General features: G+C 38.6%; 2 protein-coding genes across 4 annotated transcripts in view; both read right to left on the bottom strand.

Moving 5' to 3' along the window:
- Window positions 1-23,552, bottom strand: part of FANK1 (fibronectin type III and ankyrin repeat domains 1) — a 136,628-nt gene that overhangs the window by 86,542 nt on the left and 26,534 nt on the right. The gene's annotated exons all lie outside the window — the stretch shown is intronic.
- Window positions 18,213-19,839, bottom strand: LOC102973239 (S-phase kinase-associated protein 2-like). Its single transcript, XM_055081085.1, has one exon. The coding sequence runs from the start codon at window positions 19,819-19,821 to the stop codon at window positions 18,553-18,555; it is 1,269 nt and encodes a 422-aa protein (XP_054937060.1). The 5' UTR covers window positions 19,822-19,839; the 3' UTR covers window positions 18,213-18,552.

Raw genomic sequence — 23,552 nt, 5'->3', positions numbered from 1 at the left:
TCTAATTTCCCCAAACAGTCCCATTTGTGTCATTTTTAACTAGGTTTTCCCCCTCAAACCATTGAGGAGTCAATCAATTATCAAGAATTGCATTTAGCTACTCCTCTAGTCTCCCTTTTTCTTGAACAGATCTCCTTTTTTGTCTTTCACTACATTCACATTTAAGAGTCTAAGTCAGTTGTTTTGGAAAATGTGCCACAATATGAACTTGTCTGATTACATATTCATAATTCTACTCACATTGAACACTTTCAGCGAAAGGAATGCATAGGTGAAGCTATATGCTTCCCATTTCCTGTGCATTAATTACACGCATGTCAGGCGGCAGGTAATGCTGGGGTGTCCGTTGTTAGTGATGTTAAGTCTGATCACTTGGTTACAGTGGTGTCTGCCAGATTTCTCCATTGGAAATGTATTACCACTATCCTTTTTGATGTTCAAATTGTCCCAAATCTGGTTAATGAGAGTCCCTGCAAGCTGGTTCTTATATCATCTTCGCCTGTCTGTATAGATTAAGCACCTTCTTCTGTTTACGGGCACATTTGGATGTTCTAGGCTTAACTTGTTCTTTTCATGCTCCAATACCGGTATTATTTGATTCTGTAAGCCATTTCTCCTACTTCCTTTTAGTGGGAAACACTTAGAAAAACCAAGGTCTTACACTAAATGTGCTCATTCCTACTCGAAGTCGTTGTTTCCAGGACTTTTCAGTAGACAGGATTTTTAAAAATATGTTCATAATAACTGGATCTACATGAGACTATTCTGCTCCTTCCACCTTTATATATCCCTTCTTCCATGGGGTGAACTCTAACGGCATCAATTTATTCTCCCAATTGCTCAGTCTCAGAATCTATCCAAAATAGTATCAAAATCGATATCAACAAACTCACTAAGCAAGTCGGATATTCCCTTTAGCCTTTCTCTTTAGAGTATATACCAATTGAGTTGTAGACTGAAAAGTGTGTTCAAAGATTAAATGAATTCTTTTTCTGTGTAGTTTGTTAATTTGATAAACAGGTCCACTTGTTTCTATTTGTATTAAATTTTAGTTTTACCCATCCTTGTAAATTTTATTTTATGCTTTAATATGTAAAACATTAACACAGTTTAACAGCTAGTTGTTATCTTTATAGGAAGTTTTCAATCTCACTTAGCTGTCCTGTCCCCACTCTTCCAACTCACTTCATGTCGTGAATGTTTGATTTCTTTAGTGTCTGATTTATTCTTTTACTTATTTCTGTAAATATACAGAAATGTTTACTGTAAATATTCTGAAAATATATATACAGAAGGTAGCATACTATTTATAATCTTACAGCTTGCTTTTTCCACTTATTATAGAAGTCATTCCATATCAGTCCGTGGAGATCATTCTCTCTTTTTTTTTTTTTTAAACAGTTGCATGGTACTCCACGGTGTGGATATATCAGATTATTCATCCAGACACCTATGTACAGGAAGTACCCTGAGTTTTTATAGCTTATACATGAAAGAAGATTGGTAGAGGTCTTTCCATACCAGACAATTCTGAAAAGCTACACATTATCAAAAACAAGTTGTGAAGCAGAATCTTTTCTAAACTGTCAGTTTTTTAAAGTTGCGATGCAAATTAAAACCATCATGAGATAACACTACACAGGTTCTAGAAAGTCTCAAATTAAGAAGACAGAAAACACCAAGTGTTGGTGAAGAGTAGGAACAATCAGAACTCTCGAACACTGTCGCTGAGTATAAATCACAACTTTGAAAAACTTTGAACAAATATTTGGCAATATCTAACCAAAGGTGGTCACATGCATACCCTTTAATCCAACAGTTCCATTCTTAGTTATATGCTCAACAGAAATGCATACATATGTTCACAAAGAGACATGGAGTGCAATGTTCATAGTAGTACTATGCCTAATGGCCAAAATCTAGGAATACCCACATGCCCATCAACAGAATAAATGAATTGTGGTATATTCACACAAGGGAATAGCAATGAGAATGAAGAATCTGCAACTGTGCACAAAAATATAAATGAACCTTATAAACAGAATGTTGGGGAAAACAAGGCAGATCCATCAGTACAAACTGGATGGTTCCACTTACATAATGTTCAAAATCACACAAAACTAAGCTCTGCTATTAGAACTCAGGGGTATTTACCTTGCCAGGAGTGGAGACAGTATCTGGAGGGGAATGTGAGGAGATCTTCCGGGGTAGTGACAATGTTCTGTCTCCTGACCTTTGTTCTGGTGTGTACAGGATGTACAGGTGTGTATACATTATGAAAATTCAGCAAGTCACATGCTGATATGTGCATTTTTCTGTGCACACTGCGTACTTCAAGAAAAAGTATGTTTTAAATTCCAGTTCAGTGATGAGGTTAAAGAATAAGATCACTGGGCTTCCCTGGTGGCGCAGTGTACACACACACACACACAAAAAAGATCACTAAATTAAATAACCAAAGGTCTACAAACAAGTGGAAGCACTATAACAGAAACCAAGATGACTATCATAGAATCAAAAGTGTTGAGATATTAGCTCAGAATTATAGTCTCATGAAGCCTGGTGTTTGAGCTTTAAAATTTAATGTAGTTTTCATTCAAGTCTAGGGTATTTTTAACTCTTAATAGAAAAATGTTTCAGTGTGTATACTAACAAGTGTGTATACTTGTTAGTATACAAGTAAAACTGATGCTCCGGGAAGAGAGACCATGCTTTTCTTGTAGTTTGAAAACAATTGTGATAACTACTCCCTGCATTCAGAATGATGCATTCAGAGAAGGTAAAGAAGGAAGGCAAACCTTTCTCCTGCTGGTGGTCCTCGTTAGCTTTAAAAAAAATTAGTTATTATACAATATAGCAAGAACATTATACAAGAAGCTTAATAATTTTAGACTAAATAGTTTATATTAATAAAGACTAAATTATCTTTCTATTCTAGTCATATAATTATAAAACCATTGTTGTACAAAAGATGATACAGTAACACGCAGCCAAAATATATGGGACAAAATATAACACAAATGTACTGGGAAATTAGTTAAATGTTATTTTCTGGACTTTTACATTTGTGATATTATTTGTCAGCTGTTTATATTTTTAATTAGTTGTGCTTTTTGTCATTCTAAACATATACCTTTAGAACCAATTTCGTATTTATAATTTGCATTCTTGTTCTTAAAGAAGGCTCCCCAAATTACATCAGAACCCACAAAAGCTTGATTTACCTCTGAACAGAATTTAAGTTACTAGCAAGCCTTCAGTATCTCACCACGTTGAACACAGTTAGGGAGACAGGGCTGTGATAATATACTACCTGGCAACTAAAGGATGATCAAAGTTAATTTGAGGCAGTCACCCGTGCGTTCATTCACCAAATAGTGCTAAATGCTTTCTCGGTGCCAGGCAGTGTGCGCGGCTCTGGTGATACGAAGGTGAGCAAACAGACGGGCTCTGCCTTCAGGACGCTTACAGTTCCACGGGGCAAGGAAAGAAGAGTCAGATGATCTCCCCATTACAAACAACGATCAATACAGTGAAGGGAGATTATGCAGAAGATCATCAAAAAGTAAACTGGATGACTTTCAGGGAAGGAACGAATGGGGCAGCAGGTGGGCTGGGTGGAGGGGGATGCCCCTTGGCAGGGTATCTCTATCAGGAGAGGAGGAGGTCTTTGGTGAAAGCAGCCGAGACAAAAGCAGCTCTGCCCACACCCCCAGGTAGAGACCATCACGGATGCCAGGAGGGGGTGGTCTCAACCCAGCTGGGCTCCAGCACTGAGCAGATCTGGAGGGGAAAACAGCATTATGCTGGGATCCATAGCTCAGCAAGGTCTGTGGCAACATGCCTGCAGAGCTGGCACCAACTGTACCCAAGCTGCAACAATGGACAGTTCCAGCAAGAGACGGTCATCGCCTGGCGATGAAGAACTAGAGTTGTGTGTGTGTGTGTGTGTGTGTGTGTGTGTGTGTGTGTGTGTGTGTGTGTTTCCATTTTTGGCAGCTCCATGCGGCGTGTGGCCTCTTAGTTCCCCAACCAATGTGTGTGTGTGTGTGTGTGTGTGTGTGTGTGTGTGTGTGTGTGTGTGTTTCCATTTTTGGCAGCTCCATGCGGCGTGTGGCCTCTTAGTTCCCCAACCAAGGATGGAACCTGTGACCCCTGCAGTGGAAGCACGGAGTCTTAACCACTGGACCACCAGGGGAGTCCTGAAGAGCAAGAGTGATAAAGACAGTCAGACTGGAATGGAATCCTGGCTCTGCCCCATTTCAACTACCTTTGAAATTTCCTTGTTGGCTGGGGGGAGCCGAGTTACTGCACGATAATCCTCGAGGTGCTCTGCACAGAGCTCAGCACACGCAGTGCTCAGCAGGCACAATGCTAAATAAATAGCAGCTGCCCCTCCGTGTGGCCCTTCCCCTCCCCCAGTCTGTTTTGTCCATTCCACTGGTTTCTGGGATCAGCCTTAATTCATCCGGGACTGGAATTCTGCCCACAGCTCAATCCCTATGAACAGCCAAGCGTCCGAGGCCTTCATCTGCTTGCCGACATCGCCACCTACTGCCTAGGCTAGATTCCCTCAGGACGAGGCTCCTCCCAGGCCTTCCCCAGCGCTGTCAGATTCCGCTGGCCCGTCCGGCTGGGTTACCCGGATGACTTGCGTACCGGACCTGGCCCACCGTTCATCCCGTCCTGCCGAGTCTGTTTACCAGGTAACCTGCCTCACCTCTGGAAGAGCCCAGCATCCTTAGAAATGTACAGTCATCAAGCGCAACCTGATTTTGTTTCCTGTCTCCTCTCTCCAAACCAGGTTGCCAGCTGTCCCCTCAGGCCTGTAAACAGCTACTGCCGACTTCTAATGTACTGTGGAAAAGGGCACTAGAAAGTCATGCCGATTTAAAAGTATGTGTTAGATATACAATGGAATATTACTCAGCCATAAAAAGAAACAAAATAGTTATTTGTAGTGAGGTGGATGGACCTAGAGTCGGTCCTACAGAGTGAAGTAAATCAGAAAGAAAAAAACAAATACCGTATGCTAACACATATATATGGAACCTTATAAAAAAAAAAAAAGGTTCTGATGAACCTAGGGGAAGGACAGGAATAAAGACACAGACATAGAGCATGGACTTGAGGACACAGGGAGGGGGAAGGGTAAGCTGGGACGAAGTGAGAGCGTGACATGGACATATATACACTACCAAACGTAAAACAGGTAGCTAATGGGAAGCAGCTGCATAGCACAAGGGGCTCAGCTCGGTGCTTTGTGACCACCTAGAGGGGTGGGATAGGGAGGGTGGGAGGGAGACGCAAGAGGGAGGGGATATGGGGATATATGTATAGCTGATTCACTTTGTTATACAGCAGAAACTAACACACCATTGTAAAGCAATTATACTCCAATAAGGATGTTAAAAAAATTAATGAATTAAACAAATAAAAACTATGTGTTAAATAAGAGCCATACGAGGTTCTGAGTGGGAGTCAAGCTCCGGGCTCTCTTTCAGTTAAGCTGACTGCTACAAGAACTTGAAGGGTCTTTAATCCACGTGTAAGGACCACATTCCAAGGTTACTACGCTTGCCACAAGCTCCACCTCCAAAGTCGAATTCTCACTACATCTCTTAAATTTCTAACATCAAACATCTACACAGGTATTTAACAAATATTTCACCAAATATTTATGAGATGTTATGTGCAAGAAGGCATCGTACTAGACAGCTCCACCGGCTGTGGTCTTTGCTTCTCTCCCGAGCTATGTGCAGTCTGTCCATCTGTCTCCCTCCTATGTCAACCCCACAGCTCTGCCTTATGGTCTCCAACAGGCTAAGACCCCGCCCCGGCACGTTCGCTTATTTAGCTTTGTCTTGTTGACCATTTTAGCCTCTTGCACTGGCCCCCAATAACCTCAAACTTCCTATGTTAAAAATTGAACTTATCTTTCCATCCCCATCAACTCCCCTCCAGTTAGCTCTTTGCTATCACGCATAGAGCATCATGCTTCCACCATCCCACACTTGAACTCTTATTATCCCTCCCAAACTAACTGTACTTCTCCTCTCCCACATCCACCGTCACAGGTCTTGCTGATTCTCGCTTCTTTCCTACAGGCAGATGACCATGCCCCTTAAGCACGTGATAAAATCTGCTCTCGTTTACCACTGAAATGCATTGTGGCCTCACGTTTTCACTTTGGATGGAGAATATTCTCCAAGGCCACTCTCCTCCACCACCTCCACCTCCTGCTCTGGCTCTGCGCCTTACACCTTTGGCTTCTGTTGTGGCCTCTGGCAACTGCCCTCCGAGCATCACTCTTTCTGAAACTGAGGCTGCCCCTGCTCAGGATAGAGCTCAGTTTTTGCACATCCACTCCTCAATCCAAAAGGCTAACAAGTACCCCAATACCACCCTTTACCTCCCCATCTGTCAGGGAGGAAGACCAGACACAGGTGGTATTTAATCTCGTAATCAAAGAAATAAACTTGACATTCAATTAAGAGCGTCCTTAATAGGCATTCGTGGCAGAAGAATGGCAAACCTAAGCTACCTTTCACCTTTTTCACAATACTGCCTAGTGTACTGTTGCTGTCACAGCCAGCGGTAACTTTCCTAGGGAGTAACTTTGCCTTGGCCAGAGAGCGGCCCCGGCCAAAAGGAAGCAATGATAAATCCTCCTTGCCCATTCCCGGGGCCAAAGAAAGGCCCTACTTGGATATATGAGGCAGGGTTACCTAAGGATGTCATTCCCACACCACCTCCAACTTCTGTCATGCTACATAGACGCACACAGCATCTACCACCTGCAAAATTCTTGACTTAAATGTTCTTAAATTAACTTGAAATTTTATGCCATAAGTAAATGAAAACGCTGGCATCATTTTTTTAAAAAATCAACTCCAGAAAGTAGCTATAAAAAATAAATGTAAAATGATCAACATTTTAAAATGTTAATGCCTAAAGTCACGTTGTGTACCAGATTTTAGGAACTACTGATTTAATGGAAGCAGTTGGCACAAAATTTTTCCCATTGCCTGAAATTCCATCACTAAAATGTAATTGGTCTTAAAAGCTTGTTGAACCATAACCACAACAGTACAGAATATATGTGGCTTGATGCTGTTTTACATTAAAGCCAAACAGGCAAAAACTAAACAATGTATGTTTAGGGATATATCTGTGTATGGTGAACTATAAAGAAAATCTACGAAATGAAATGCAAAATATCTTTCAGTTATGAGAATCATCTTACTACTGAATTATAATTTCTTTACTAAAGTGAGTCTTAAGAGTTTAATTCTAACTTAAATGCAAGCACAATTTAACATGTTTTCCTTCTATACCCCATCGCATTGAAATTAGCAATCTACTTAACTGATTCCTACATTAGATTGTAAGCACTTTAAGAGCAGAGACTGTTTTATTATGCTTCTTATTCCCTGAAGAAAACAAATTACAAATTAACCAGTGAAAGAGCTTAGATATGGACATTTCTATGGTCTCTATCTATATATAGTGCTTGATTTATAATAAAATGTACACTGAAGAATGGAAAAAAGATGATCATTTTAATAAATAGCACTACGTCAACAGACAGCCATATTTTTTTTAAAAATCTATACCATACATAAAATTCCATATAGATTATAGATATGTGAAAAGGCTTCTAAAACATAGAATATCAAGACCTGTGATTAGACAAAAAATTCTATAAAGATCAAAAACATTATCCATAAAGGAAAAGATTGATAGATTAAAATTATTTCTATTCATCAAAAGAAACCATGAAGAGAACGGAAAAGCAAGCCACTAAGTGGGAGAAAATATAACCAGAGTACTTTGTTCTAGAATATATTTAAGAATGCCTACAAATCAATATAATAATAAAAATGACAAGCAACTCAATAGAAAGTTAGGCAAGAGTCTCGAGCAGGCTCTTCCCAACAGAGAATATCCAAGTGGCCAATACTAAAACACATGAAACAATGATCAACCTATTTAGGCATCAAGGAAAATCAAATTACAAAACACAGTGAGACACTACACACCCACCGGAATGAGTAAATCAAAATTTTAAAAACTTTAAAGCTGACACAATAGTAAGTATTGGGAAGGACGGGGAGAAAACTGGGACATCATACCAAGCAGTGGGAGTACAAATTGACAGAACCAGTGTGGAGGATTTTTGGCAGTTATCTCCTAAAACTGAGCACACAGATACTCTACAAAACCACCCTCCCACTCTTGATACATATCCAGCAGAAGTGTACACGTGTGCACCGGGAGATGTGTACAGAAAGGTTCCAGCAACATTCCTATAATAGACCCAAATGAAAACAACCCAGATGTCTACCACCAGCAGAAGAGATGAAGACCTTGTGGAATATTAGTAAAATGAAACACGTACAACAATGAACGTGAACTTACTATTCATGAGCATCACCATGGATGCATCTCACAAGGCCAACATTGAGGAAAAGAAGCCAGACACAAGAAAAGTAAGATTCTATTTACAAAGTGAAGAATGGACAAAACTAAGCTATGGTGTAGAAAGTCAGGATGGGAGATCTCTTTGGGGAGGAGGTGAGAGTAGCAACTGGAAGGGTGTCTAAGAGAGGCTTCTGGGGGTGCTGGTAATATTCCAAGTCTTATATGCTAACTATGTAAAAACTCCATTGAGTCATACATGTATAATCTCACCTGTAGGTTTCTTACACCTGTATGTACTTACCCATAGGTACCTTAAAATTATTTTCTCTAAAAGTTTGCGAATGAAACAAGGACAGTTTACAGTACACAAAAATTTAGCGAGTTTGCCTTGGGATACCATTACTAAACAAAACATTAAAGGGTGTATTTCAGACAGGAAGAAAGTAATCCCAAGTGGAAGATCTGAGATATAAGAAGGAATGAACAAAAACAAAAAAATGGTGAAACTGTGGTTAAAACTAAATATTAAATATATAAAACAATGTAATTTCCCATGAAATATAAAATGAAAAATGGTAAAATTAAAGTATATCAAAACTTGAATGAATCTCAAGAGAATTAGACTGAATGAAAAAGTCAGTCTCAAAAGATCAGATCCTGTATGGTTTCATTCAGGTAATGTTCTTGAAGTGACAAAATTATAGAGATGAAGGACAGATTAGAGGTTGCCAGGGGTGAGGGGGAGAGAGCAGTGTGTGGCTGTAAGAGTAGCACAAGGGGTCCTTCTGATGGAGTCATTCTGCGTGTGGACAATTATAGTGTTCATTTATGTGATAAACACATATAGGACTAAATACACACAGATGAGTACATGTAAAGCTGGTAACATCTGAGTAAGATCAGTAGATTGCATCGACGTCAATTTCCTGGTTGTGATATTGTGTTAATATTACAGTTTTGAAAGATGTTAACATTGGGAGAAGCCGAGTGAAACTGAGTGAAGGGTATATGGGATCTCCATTTCTTACAATCGCATGTAACTCTACAATTATCTCAATAAAAAGTTGAAAATAAATGTAAATATAACAGCGTAACTCAAGAGTTACGGCAATAAAAGCGTTCTAAAGCTCTCGTATCACCCAGAAGGATAACCAACTTTAGACACTTATAACGTACATATACATGTTTAGATTAGTATGATAGCCACTGAAAGAACACAAACAAAAACTCCCAAATGACTAAAGAAAAAATATCACAGTAATCCAACAGAAGGCAAGAAAATGGGGGTGAGAGAACATAAAAGTAGGAGAAAGTATAAAATAGGATGATACAAACACATACATACACACACATATACATACATATCAGACACTCAACCATAAGTACAGAATCCATATCAGGATACATAATATATGCAAACTGACTAAATGATCCAGTTAAAAATTATTAAATTGCTAAATCCAATTCCATGCTGTTTACAAAATTATATCTAAAATATAAAGGTACAGATTGGTTGAAAGTAAAAATACATGTAAATATACATGTAATACATACACACAGCACAGTTTAACCAAAGTTACTGTAGCTGTATGAATCATAAGGTTGAGCACATACATAAAAGAAAAACATTGATAAAAGTTCAAATTACAAAGATATATATATTTGGGGAATTCCCTGGAGGTCCAGTGGTTAGGAATCCACGCTTTCACCACCGAGAGCATGGGTTTGTTTGATCCCTGGTCGGGGAACTTAAGATCCCACAAGCTGTGTGGTGTGGGGGGAAAAAAAATTATATATATATGTATATTTAAATCATATGTACCCAAATATAGTCTCAAAAATTAGCAAAACTCGACAGACTATAAAGAGAAAGACAAATATCTCTCAGCAAATAGAAAAAATATTAAAATTAAGATGAAGATTTCAACAGATTATGAAAAAAATATACTCAGTGGACATATTAGAACACAGGATCTAACAATTCCAGAAATATACTTCCTTTCAAGGAAATGTGAAACAATTTTCAAAAAATTAACCCTATACTTGTATGGTAGAGCAAATAAATTTCAAGGAAGTGGAATAATACAGATCACAATCTCTGACAATAACATAATTAAATTAACAATGGGAAACAAAAGCCTAAACTAGAAAATTCACCTTTTAGAAATTGAGACACACACTTCTAAATAACCCATAGATCAAAGATAAAATTCTAAGAAAAATTATCATTTATACGTTTCAAAAACTATAGGATACAGAATCCATTCTTAAAGGAAAATTTATAATCTTAAATATGAGCATTAGAAATGGAACTTAAACTAAGCAAAAATCCATAAACTAAGCAAAACTCTATAAGCTAAGCATTGGTCAACAAATTAGAAATAGAACAAGATAAACTCAAACAGGGAAGACATAATAGACGTGAATAAAATACAAACACACAAAACCCCACACATACACTCACACAATAGAATCAACCAAGCTAAAACCTGGTTCTTTACAAAGCATAATAAAATTCACACACCTTTAGCAAGGGTTATTAGGGAAAAAAGCAGTAGAAAAATAAATATACAGCATTAAAAAAGGCTTGCACTATAGATATGAAGACTTTGAAAAGATAAGTTGCGATTATTAATAACTTTAAGCCAACAGACTTTAATGTATATATGGAAAACAAATATCTAATAAAAAGCAACATCACAACTGACTCAAAAGTAGGATGAGAAATCTTATCATATTAAATATATTGAATCAGGAGTCAAAAAAATCTTCCTTTAAAGAAATTTCCAGGCCCCAGAGGCTTCACCAAAATTTCCCACAAAACATACAAGTTTAAAAAAAATGTCCAACACAAATTCTTTCAAAGAATAGAAAAACACTCCAATTTGTTTTATAGGATTAAAATAAAAATAACCTTGATACCAAAACCCAACAAGGCAAGTGTGAGAAAAGATATTTATCGGCCGATATTATTCAATGTGGATCAAAAAAATTTTTTAATGTATTGACGATCTGTGGCGATACCCAAGATGTAGTATGGGTGTTATAGCTTGTCATTCCCAGTGATTAAAAGAAAAACTCTGGACAAAATATAAACAATGACCTGGGGATTCTGAAAGGTAAATAGCAGGCAGATTGGGAAAAGAAGTCAAAACTTGAAGAATGATTAGTATACCAGGGTTCAAGAGGCTATATTCTGGGTCATAAAGCAAACCCTAACAAAGTTAAAGAATTGAAATCAAATAAAGTATGTCCTCTAATAAGAGAATTAAACTAGAAATCAGTAAAAACATTTCTGGAACACTGCTAAATATGTGGAAATTAAACAGTATACTTTAAATGATCCATGGGTCAAAGGGGAAGTCTCAAGGAAAATTAGAAAATATTTAACTGAATAAACATCAACTTATCCAAATTTCTCCTTAGAGGGAAATTTATAGCACTTAATTATTACATTGGAAAAGAAAAATATCAGGTCAATTATCGAAGCATCTACTTTAAGAAAATAGACGAAGAGCAGAATAAATCTAAACCAAGCAGTAGGAAAATTAAACATAAAGAGACTAAATTAATAAAATTTAAAACAGAAAAGTCAATAGAGAAAAAAAACCCCAAAGCTTGGGGCTTCCCTGGTGGCGCAGTGGTTGCGCGTCCGCCTGCCGATGCAGGGGAACCGGGTTCGCGCCCCGGTCTGGGAGGATCCCACATGCCGCGGAGCGGCTTAAATATGAGCATTAGAAATGGAACTTAAACTAAGCAAAAATCCATAAACTAAGCAAAACTCTATAAGCTAAGCATTGGTCAACAAATTAGAAATAGAACAAGATAAACTCAAACAGGGAAGACATAATAGACGTGAATAAAATACAAACACACAAAACCCCACACATACACTCACACAATAGAATCAACCAAGCTAAAACCTGGTTCTTTACAAAGCATAATAAAATTCACACACCTTTAGCAAGGGTTATTAGGGAAAAAAGCAGTAGAAAAATAAATATACAGCATTAAAAAAGGCTTGCACTATAGATATGAAGACTTTGAAAAGATAAGTTGCGATTATTAATAACTTTAAGCCAACAGACTTTAATGTATATATGGAAAACAAATATCTAATAAAAAGCAACATCACAACTGACTCAAAAGTAGGATGAGAAATCTTATCATATTAAATATATTGAATCAGAAGTCAAAAAAATCTTCCTTTAAAGAAATTTCCAGGCCCCAGAGGCTTCACCAAAATTTCCCACAAAACATACAAGTTTAAAAAAAATGTCCAACACAAATTCTTTCAAAGAATAGAAAAACACTCCAATTTGTTTTATAGGATAAAAATAAAAATAACCTTGATACCAAAACCCAACAAGGCAAGTGCGAGAAAAGATATTTATCGGCCGATATTATTCAATGTGGATCAAAAAAATTTTTTAATGTATTGACGATCTGTGGCGATACCCAAGATGTAGTATGGGTGTTATTGGGGAATTCCCTGGAGGTCCAGTGGTTAGGAATCCACGCTTTCACCACCGAGAGCATGGGTTTGTTTGATCCCTGGTCGGGGAACTTAAGATCCCACAAGCTGTGTGGTGTGGGGGGAAAAAAAATTATATATATATGTATATTTAAATCATATGTACCCAAATATAGTCTCAAAAATTAGCAAAACTCGACAGACTATAAAGAGAAAGACAAATATCTCTCAGCAAATAGAAAAAATATTAAAATTAAGATGAAGATTTCAAAAGATTATGAAAAAAAATATACTCAGTGGACATATTAGAACACAGGATCTAACAATTCCAGAAATATACTTCCTTTCAAGGAAATGTGAAACAATTTTCAAAAAATTAACCCTATACTTGTATGGTAGAGCAAATAAATTTCAAGGAAGTGGAATAATACAGATCACAATCTCTGACAATAACATAATTAAATTAACAATGGGAAACAAAAGCCTAAACTAGAAAATTCACCTTTTAGAAATTGAGACACACACTTCTAAATAACCCATAGATCAAAGATAAAATTCTAAGAAAAATTATCATTTATACGTTTCAAAAACTATAGGATACAGAATCCATTCTTAAAGGAAAATTTATAATCTTAAATATGAGCATTAGAAATGGAACTTAAACTAAGCAAAAATCCATAAACTAAGCAAAACTCTATAAGCTAAGCATTGGTCAACAAATTAGAAATAGAACAAGATAAACTCAAACAGGGAAGACATAATAGACGTGAATAAAATACAAACACACAAAACCCCACACATACACTCACACAATAGAATCAACCAAGCTAAAACCTGGTTCTTTACAAAGCATAATAAAATTCACACACCTTTAGCAAGGGTTATTAGGGAAAAAAGCAGTAGAAAAATAAATATACAGCATTAAAAAAGGCTTGCACTATAGATATGAAGACTTTGAAAAGATAAGTTGCGATTATTAATAACTTTAAGCCAACAGACTTTAATGTATATATGGAAAACAAATATCTAATAAAAAGCAACATCACAACTGACTCAAAAGTAGGATGAGAAATCTTATCATATTAAATATATTGAATCAGAAGTCAAAAAAATCTTCCTTTAAAGAAATTTCCAGGCCCCAGAGGCTTCACCAAAATTTCCCACAAAACATACAAGTTTAAAAAAAATGTCCAACACAAATTCTTTCAAAGAATAGAAAAACACTCCAATTTGTTTTATAGGATTAAAATAAAAATAACCTTGATACCAAAACCCAACAAGGCAAGTGTGAGAAAAGATATTTATCGGCCGATATTATTCAATGTGGATCAAAAAAATTTTTTAATGTATTGACGATCTGTGGCGATACCCAAGATGTAGTATGGGTGTTATAGCTTGTCATTCCCAGTGATTAAAAGAAAAACTCTGGACAAAATATAAACAATGACCTGGGGATTCTGAAAGGTAAATAGCAGGCAGATTGGGAAAAGAAGTCAAAACTTGAAGAATGATTAGTATACCAGGGTTCAAGAGGCTATATTCTGGGTCATAAAGCAAACCCTAACAAAGTTAAAGAATTGAAATCAAATAAAGTATGTCCTCTAATAAGAGAATTAAACTAGAAATCAGTAAAAACATTTCTGGAACACTGCTAAATATGTGGAAATTAAACAGTATACTTTAAATGATCCATGGGTCAAAGGGGAAGTCTCAAGGAAAATTAGAAAATATTTAACTGAATAAACATCAACTTATCCAAATTTCTCCTTAGAGGGAAATTTATAGCACTTAATTATTACATTGGAAAAGAAAAATATCAGGTCAATTATCGAAGCATCTACTTTAAGAAAATAGACGAAGAGCAGAATAAATCTAAACCAAGCAGTAGGAAAATTAAACATAAAGAGACTAAATTAATAAAATTTAAAACAGAAAAGTCAATAGAGAAAAAAAACCCCAAAGCTTGGGGCTTCCCTGGTGGCGCAGTGGTTGCGCGTCCGCCTGCCGATGCAGGGGAACCGGGTTCGCGCCCAAAGCTTGTTCTTTGAAGAAACAAACAAACAAAAAAATCAAAAGTTGATAAACTTCTAGTCAGACTGCAAGAAAAAAAGGGGCAAACACAGATAATCAACACCAGGAATGAAAAAGGGAGCATCATTACAGACCCTACGGATATTAGGGAAGTTAATAAGGGATACTAAAATAAAATAAATTTTGTTTATACATTCTACAAATTAGATAATATAGATCAACTGCTTGAAAGGCAAATTACTGAAGGAAACCAGAATGTCACCTCAAAATGTGCCTCTCTGACATAAAAATTATTTTCAAGCTGAACACAATTAAACAGCAGCATAGACATGAAAAGCTCTCTAACCTCCCACATTTCTGCCTAAAGGCAGGATATAAGTTCTTTTACTGGAGAGAGACTTAACAGCCAGAGATGGCAGCAGAGGAATCTACAGTTAAAACTTACTCCGTTAAGTTTGCCTTTCATGTATTTGCCTTACCATAGTTTGCTGCCCTTGGAAGCTGAAAACTGCTTTCCTTTCTCCTGTCATTTCTCTACAAAGGTACTGCTCTTTGTTGAAGATGCTATGTAAGCCAGAATTCAAAGCCACCACTCAGAGTTACTTTTCATTGAAGTGTTTTCTGTGTGATGTACACTGTGCAAGTTAATAAACTTTCTTTGGTTAATCTCTCTGTTAAAGAGCCCCAGCTGGAAACTTAAGATGGAACACATGAAGTACTGCCTCACCTACACTACCAAACTGAAGAATAGATTGCTTGAATACTCCTGCATCCTTCAAGAAACTGAAATGGTACAGCCACTTCAGAAAACAATTTGCCAGTTTCTGATGAAGTCAAGCATATACTGACAATGTGATCCAGGAATGCTACTCCTAGGTACTTACCCAAGTGAAATGGAAACCTATGTTCACACAAAATTGGCAACATCATAAAGCGATACACCAAATAGGATAACATGTACTGTATGTAAATTTGAAAACAAAGTTTAAAGATGTCTTTGCAAACTAAAGTGAACAATATATAAAAAGGATAATATGTTTTGTTTATACTAGAATGCTTGATTTTTAACATGGAAAAATAAGATAATCAACACATCAGTAGGTTAAAGGAGGAAAAAATGATCTCAGATGCATAAAAAGTACTTGTTAAAATTCAAAACCAATTCCATGATTTTAAAAAGTACTAAGCAAATTAGGAATAGAAGGGAACTCCCTTATTCTGATAAAGGAGATCAAAAATAACAGATACCATTCTTGATATGAAACACTGAAAGTATTCTCTGAAATTGAAAAGACAAAGATGACCACTGTCAGCACTGTTGGTCAACATTTTACTGTGGGTCCTAGTCAGTGCAATAAGGAAAATAAATAAAAAGCAAAAGAACTGCCAATGAAGGAAAAAAAATTCATTTATAGATAATGTGATTATGTACATTGATAATCTTAAAAATTCTATAGATAGAGCAAGTTAGCTAGTCATACAACAATTCAAAATCATATTTCATTATATAATTTACAAAACACCAAAAAAGCAATGAACTTAGTAACAAATCTACAAAACGTGTAGACCTTCATAGAGAACGATCACATAATTTTAGAATGCAAAGACATAATAAATGATGCGATAAATTCATGGATTAGAAGATTCGATACTATAAAGTTCTCGCCAGAATGACCTATCCACTTAATCCCAATGGAAATCCCTAGTTTCATCAAAATTTCTATGTAAGTGCAAAAGGCCAAGAGTGGCCAAGGTCAAGGGATACGAAGCAGGGGGTAGACACAAATGTTTTCAGATTAATGAATGAAATAATCAGATGTTCAGCAAAGTCAGTATGTGACACCACGAAAGAACAATAGGAGGCATTTATAACTATTCCAAGTTTGTTCTATAAATGGATATAAACCCATATTAAGCCTCTTTTTTTCATTTTTATAAAAGTGTTTTATTTTAAAACAAGTGTATAAAAGTAGAAATCCCATACAAAAATACAGATTACTCTGACATATTAGCAAAGTAGCTTATGGCTGGACTCGAGTTTGGAAGTATTGTATGTCTGAGGGCATCCGGAAGTCAGAGGCCAACCGGATCCTACCTCCAGCCCTTGTCACTAATCTGTAAACAATAATTTCAAGTAGTATTTAGCACTTTTTAACTACTATGGAATTGAAACCTAATCATTTCCTGTATAACACTACTTTAAAATGTTCTTCCTTAGGTCTGAGCAGATAAGGGCACTTCATACCATTGTTTCTAACATTTGAAAAATCTGATTTAGAAAAATCAGTGTTAATAGAAATGATGAGTTTGGGCTTTTTGTTCCATTTTGAACATATGGGGAGAGGTCATCAATTTAAATAAGAAATTAGTGTTTTGTGTTTTTTAAAGTAGAATTTAATCCTTTTGCTTCCATGTATCATTTTAAAAAAAATATCACTGATGCCATCAAAAGTTTCAACACCTGAGCCTTAACTTTTATGCAGGTGCCAGCTATGCTCACTGCTCTGAAACTGCGTGGAACATACACGTGCTTCTGCTATGTATTTCTGATTGAAAGGAACATGCGGTTCTTCTTAGGGAACTCTAGGTCCAGTAACCTTATAAAATGGGTTGTTTAAATCACCGTGGGAGGCCATTTTTAAAAAAAGGATAATTTAAAATACTTGATTCCAGAGTAATATAAAAATAACTTCAAGAACCTCAGTGATAAAGGAAAACAACAGGTAACCTCAGTTCAGCATTCCATCCATTTTAAGAATTAGAGACTGACTGGTTCCTACCACCTTTCTAAAACAAAGCAAGTCACTTTAAAAGCTAAAGAACCTATGTTAACATAATTTGATCATAAAGTCAGAAGTCCACAATTAAATTTCCTCAGCTAATTTAGAATGCTGGGAACACAGTACATAAAGGAGACTTCATTAATGTGCATTAGAGGATCCCCCAGGTTAACCTGTCATAAAAAATTGCCTCTTGAGCCTGTAAATTCTAATTCTATACCTCTGGTTGGCCGGTTGTTTTTTTATTTAGGTTTTAAGGTGAATGACCCGGGGCTATTTGTTTCCATATACCTAATTGCAAATCTAAAGGCAAAGCTGAAATGTGTATTTTTCTTTCTATCCTCAGCAGACTGCTGCAAAATCTATGATTCTCATTCTGTTCAGCTTACAATACAAATAGCTTATTTTTTGCAACCTACATCTTATAAAGCAGTACTGAAAAATTAAATAGAAGAAAGTTCAGTTGCCATATAGGCTATGAAAATGATTTGCTGGTGGTGATTTTTAAGCTCGATTCTAAATAGATTTAATAAGAAGGGCACTTGGAAGAGGTGGCTCAAAGTTTGCTCTTTAAGGTGTCTTGAAGTTATAGGCTCACTCTCCTAAAATTTCAAAAGGCATACAGCTTAGGCTCTTAAGGATATAGCAGTGATAAAAGCTTTCATAGTCATTTTTCAAAAGCAACACTTCATAGTTTTCTCCCTCCAACGGTTCTCTAATATACTTGTAGAATGAAGGCAAGAGAAAACCAAGAATAAAAATAGCTGAGCTCTCCACAATTGGGCTTCCTGCCTACTTTCCCTGTTCAAAGAAAAGAGGAGACACCATCCTGCAATAGATACTTCATAGGCAACTGGGCTTCTGCAGTGTCAGTTGGCATCTGATGCCCCATATCTCCTGGTTCTTTTTGTTGCCAGTGGTTGGCCTGGCGATGGTGGTGAAAAGGGAACAATTAATTTGTAGATGAGGAAGGGCTTCCTTTAATAGTTGAAGGGTACTGTCTGGCACGATCCCAAAGACTTGTAGTGTTTTTAGTGTGGGAATTTCTCCGAGTTCAAGTAAAGTTTCAGGTATTATGTCATAGCACCGACCGAGTGATAGGTGTTGGAGGTAGTTGAGCTGGAAAAATTCCGGAAAGCAGTCACTTTTCAGCGTGACACTATCGCTTAAGTCTAGGTGGACAAGACTGGGACATCTTCCAACTAAGGCAGAGATATCCGATCTCTGCAGATTCTTTCGGTACCCACTGAGATTCAGCTGGGTGACGGTCTCTGACACGTGTGCGACAGCCACCTGCACATGCTTTTCAGTGAATTCATAGCACCAGGAGAGGTTCAGTTCATCCAATCTGCAACAGCTGCTCAGCAAAGTCTTCAGGGCAGATTCAGAGAATCCAGAACACCCAGAAAGGTTTAATCGCACTAAATTTGTGTTCTGAGCAAGATTATTCACAATGGGATCCGAAAGCCGTAGGTCTTCTAGGCCGAGATTCTGCAATTTGCAGCAGTGAGACAGAAGGCGGTGGAGGGTAGACACATCGATCACCGAGTTCGACAGGTCCGTGTTCTGTACACAAAAAGGGCTGAAACGTTCAACAAACGGTTGGTCCATAAACAATCGTGGGCAGCGGAAGGCAACCACCCCTGGAGACAGCAGCCGACCAACCACATCTGGGTGGAGGTTTCTGCCGGTGAGGTCTAAGGTCTGCCACAGAGACTCGTCAAACGCTAGATGATACCATCTCTTACAAACACTGGAGACTTTCAGAAGTTCAGGGAGGCACAGACAGGAGAAGATTCCTAAGAGCAGCTCGTCTGGAAGGGAGTCCCATGAAACACCTGGAAAGTTCTCTCGATTTAGCTTAGGTCTGCGGACAAAGTCCTTGCCATTCCCTTTGCTCTTTAGCCATGTTCGTGGGGGGCTCTGCAGGTGGCTCAGGTTTGAAAGCAGTTCCTGGGGGGTGTTCTCACTCTCCACCTCCTCCTTCTCCAGGGCGGAGACCCCCATGCCTGAAAGCAGTTCAGAAGTCTTGCTAGAATCCCATCCCCACGTGAAGCTGGTGGTAACGTTGCTACTCTGGTGGGGAATCTCCTGGAGGTGTTTCCTGTGCATGGCGTCCGCAGGTTCGGGAGTTTTTTTCTGTTTGTTTGTTTGTTTTGTGGTATGCGGGCCTCCCTCTGTTGCGGCCTCTCCCGTTGCGGAGCACAGGCTCCGGACGCGCAGGCTCAGCGGCCATGGCTCACGGGCCCAGCCGCTCCGCGGCACGTGGGATCCTCCCAGACCGGGGCGCGAACCCGGTTCCCCTGCATCGGCAGGCGGACGCGCAACCACTGCGCCACCAGGGAAGCCCGGTTCGGGAGTTTTAAATGCGTGCATGAATCGCAGAGGTGCCCGCCTCCCGGATTCCCGCTTTGGTGCGCGGCGGCGCACTGCGTGCGGCTCCTGCCCCCAGCAGCTAGACCCGCCAACTCTATCAACGTTCCATCCCCGCCGCGCGCGCAGAATTCTTCTCTAAGCCTCTTTTTAAAAAAAAGAAACCCTAACCAAAAAGCCTCACCTAATACCATGAAGTATTGGCCTACGGATGGATCTGAGTTCTGGCCGCCAAGCTGCAAAACCATTGCTGTAAATTCCGTGCCCCGCTGGCCTAACGGTCCCAGTGCTTGCTCTGGGCCGACAGCACCCACAGTGGCTGGGCCCAGACACTGACACATTCCCTACTTATGACCACCGTTTTAACCATGTTTGGCAGCCCTTCCCATAAATCACATAGAGAGATAGCCACGTTTACATGGCCTTCTGCTGAAAAACGATCATTCCGGAGGGTTTGCACTTACTACTAGGACTACTCCAAGAGACAGAAAGTTGTCTTTTTATTAGAAGAAGAGTTAAGAAAAACATTTTCACTGAAAGAGGAAAACGTCCCTAAATTTCCTACTTAAGAAATCTAGTGAGTTGTGATGAGCAGTATCAATTCATCTGGACACCTTAAGAAGATGGCGGTAAGGAAACAGTCCAATGTCACATCTCAAGCTGAGCTAGGTGTACCATCACAGTTCTGAAAGACTCAAACCAGAGATTGCAAGGTTTGGTCTCTGCCTTTAATCCAGGAAAATAAAAAGCAAAATGTATAGGCCAAATGATGGCCGATTTCTTCTGCATTCTGTATCATGTTGCTTCGGTGTACTATGAAATTCCATTTTATGTTCGACAATGCTCTTCAGCAATGAGAAAAACAAATGAAGCTGAAAATAATAAAATGTTTAAAAGCCCAGGCACAGATGGCATAAGAGGCAGTAGGTACCTCCTAAGTGCATATTCTTCCCCTGTATTATTTGACATGGTCTCAGTGTCATCTGAACTGAAAGGAAATAATACTGATTGTAGCAATAGCAAAATCTATATTCTTCTTGTGAAAAGTCACAGTACTTTAAAAAAGAATTCCAGGGCTTCCCTGGGGGCGCAGTGGTTGAGAGTCCGCCTGCTGATACAGGGGACACGGGTTCGTGCCCCGGTCCGGGAAGATCCCGCACGGCTGGGCCCGTGAGCCATGGCCGCTGAGCCTGCGCGTCCGGAGCCTGTGCTCCGCAGGGGGAGAGGCCACAACAGTGAGAGGCCCGCATACGGCAAAGGAAAAAAAAAAAAAAAAGGAATTCCAGAAGCAGTATAGGCAGGAACAAGTAAGTCATATACTCACTGGGTAGTGAAGTAAGGAATGAAGAATAAGTAGCCCCAAGAGAATTCATACAATTACAAAAGTAAAACCATAACAGCTTTGTGGTTGGTTAAAAAGTCAGGTAAGAAGAAACCAGAAAATAATCAAATTCAGTGGGAAAACTCACTTGAAGGTTTATGGACAACCTCAGAGCATTTCATCACACACGCAGGTTAAGGAGTCTACAGCAGCTGTGGGCAGATGATGGACCCAGGGTCACAGGAGGAGGAAGGAAGGCACTAAAGAGCCCAGCAGAATCCCAGCCAGAAAAACAGAACCTCCACCAGCTAAGGTCAGCAAGGGTCAGCTGGGTCTGCACACCTTTGACTCACTTCATATCCCTCGTATCCCACAGAGGATTGACCTTTCTAAATGTCATGGTTCACAAGTCCCACAGTGACTCCAGCCACCATTAGCTTGAGGGGCTGGCTCGGCTTAACTGCTTCATGTGAATCGAAAGCTAAGGCATGATTCCTTCCCTCATTCCTCAAGGTCTCCCAGGCCAGGCACAGGAGAATCAAAGGAGTATTCTTACCTCCAGTGTTTTGTAGGCTTTGTTTATATTTGACATTAAACAAACAATTCGCTATGTCCATGATGTAAGTTAGCTCCTTACTCAACATTCCATGACAAACAGTCGCTAACTCCTAGTTCTCGTCAGTAAACTAGGATTTAAATTTATGCACTTCTCATGACTTCTTTCATCTCAAAGACCTGAAAATGCCTTCCTTTTCCTATCGATTTACTTTTCAATGATATGTAGACTTAAACCGGTCCCAGCCATCTTTAGCTGGTCTCTATTCAAACAATATACTTTTGTTTCTTTACTGTTACATTTTCAATTCTATTAGTTATTTTTGGGATTATCCACTGAAATTTCTCCAGCTGTCTGGAGATGGGTGTGGTAGGGTAGAAAAAGTATGTGATTTAACATCACCAAGGCCTAAGTCACACCAGTTATGAGACCTTGGATATATAACTCGTCTCTGAGGGTCATTTCCCTCATCTGTGAACTGGGAATGATATTTACTATGCAAGGCAGTTTTTAGAATCAGTGGAAATGTACATGAAGCACGTAGCATTTAGTTGGTGTTTAAATGGCAGATGTTTAAGGATCTTTTTATTCTGGTAAAAAACACATACGACAATGTTTACCATTTAAACCATTTTTATGTGGACAATTTAGTAGCACTAAGGACATTCACACTGCGGTACAACCATCAGCACTGCCCATCTCCAGAACTTTGTATCATCTTAAACTGAAACTCTATACCCATCCATTAAATTCCCCATTACCCCTGCCGTAGCTGCTGGCAACCACTACTCTACCTTGTCTCTATGAAGTTAACTACTCCAGGTAAGAGGTGTGGAAATAAATTTCTAGGCCCAAAATGGAGCCACTCCTGCCAGGGTTCCAGGTCAGCAAAATGAACTTTCGTGTTCCTGTAAATGTTCCACTTGACCAGAAACATAGTGTATCCGGTTAGCCAATCCAGCTCTAGGCTCTATAACTGATTTCTTCATTGCCTGGTATCTCTACATAAGGTCAGATATGCACCCCCAGCCAACCATGCCCTGTCTCCACATTACTGCTTCCAACTCCGTAAAACTTGCTCTTGCCCAGCATCCCCGGGGAAGGGTGCTCCACTGCCTGTGAGGTGCTGAACCCCCCAATCCATGGATTGCTTTCTCTTTGAATAAAGGACATCAGACTCATTACTAAGCTGTTTTATTTTTGTCATTTGACTGTGGAATCCTACAGTATGTGTCCTTTTGTGACTGGCTTATCCACTTGGCATAATGCTGTCAAGCTGTAGTGTGTGTCTGCATAAACAACAAGGTCCTACTGCAGGGCACAGGGAGCTGTATTCAGTATCCTGGAATGAACCATAACAGAAAAGAATATGAAAAAGAATGTATGTATATGTATAACTGAATCACTTCGCTGTACAGCAGAAATTAACAAAACGTTGTAGATCAACTATACTTCAATAAATTTTTTTAAAAAATACAAAAAGTGGTAGCATGTGTCAGAATTCCCTGCCTTTTAAAGGCTGAATAGTATTTTTTTTTTTTTTTTTTTTTTTTTTTTTGTTGCGGTACGCGGGCCTCTCACTGTTGTGGCCTC

Source organism: Physeter macrocephalus, chromosome 20 (genome assembly GCF_002837175.3).
Source record: "Physeter macrocephalus isolate SW-GA chromosome 20, ASM283717v5, whole genome shotgun sequence".
Lineage (NCBI taxonomy): Eukaryota > Metazoa > Chordata > Mammalia > Artiodactyla > Physeteridae > Physeter > Physeter macrocephalus.
The sequence above is the reverse complement of the archived record's forward strand: the minus strand, read 5'-3'. Positions and strand labels throughout refer to the sequence as shown.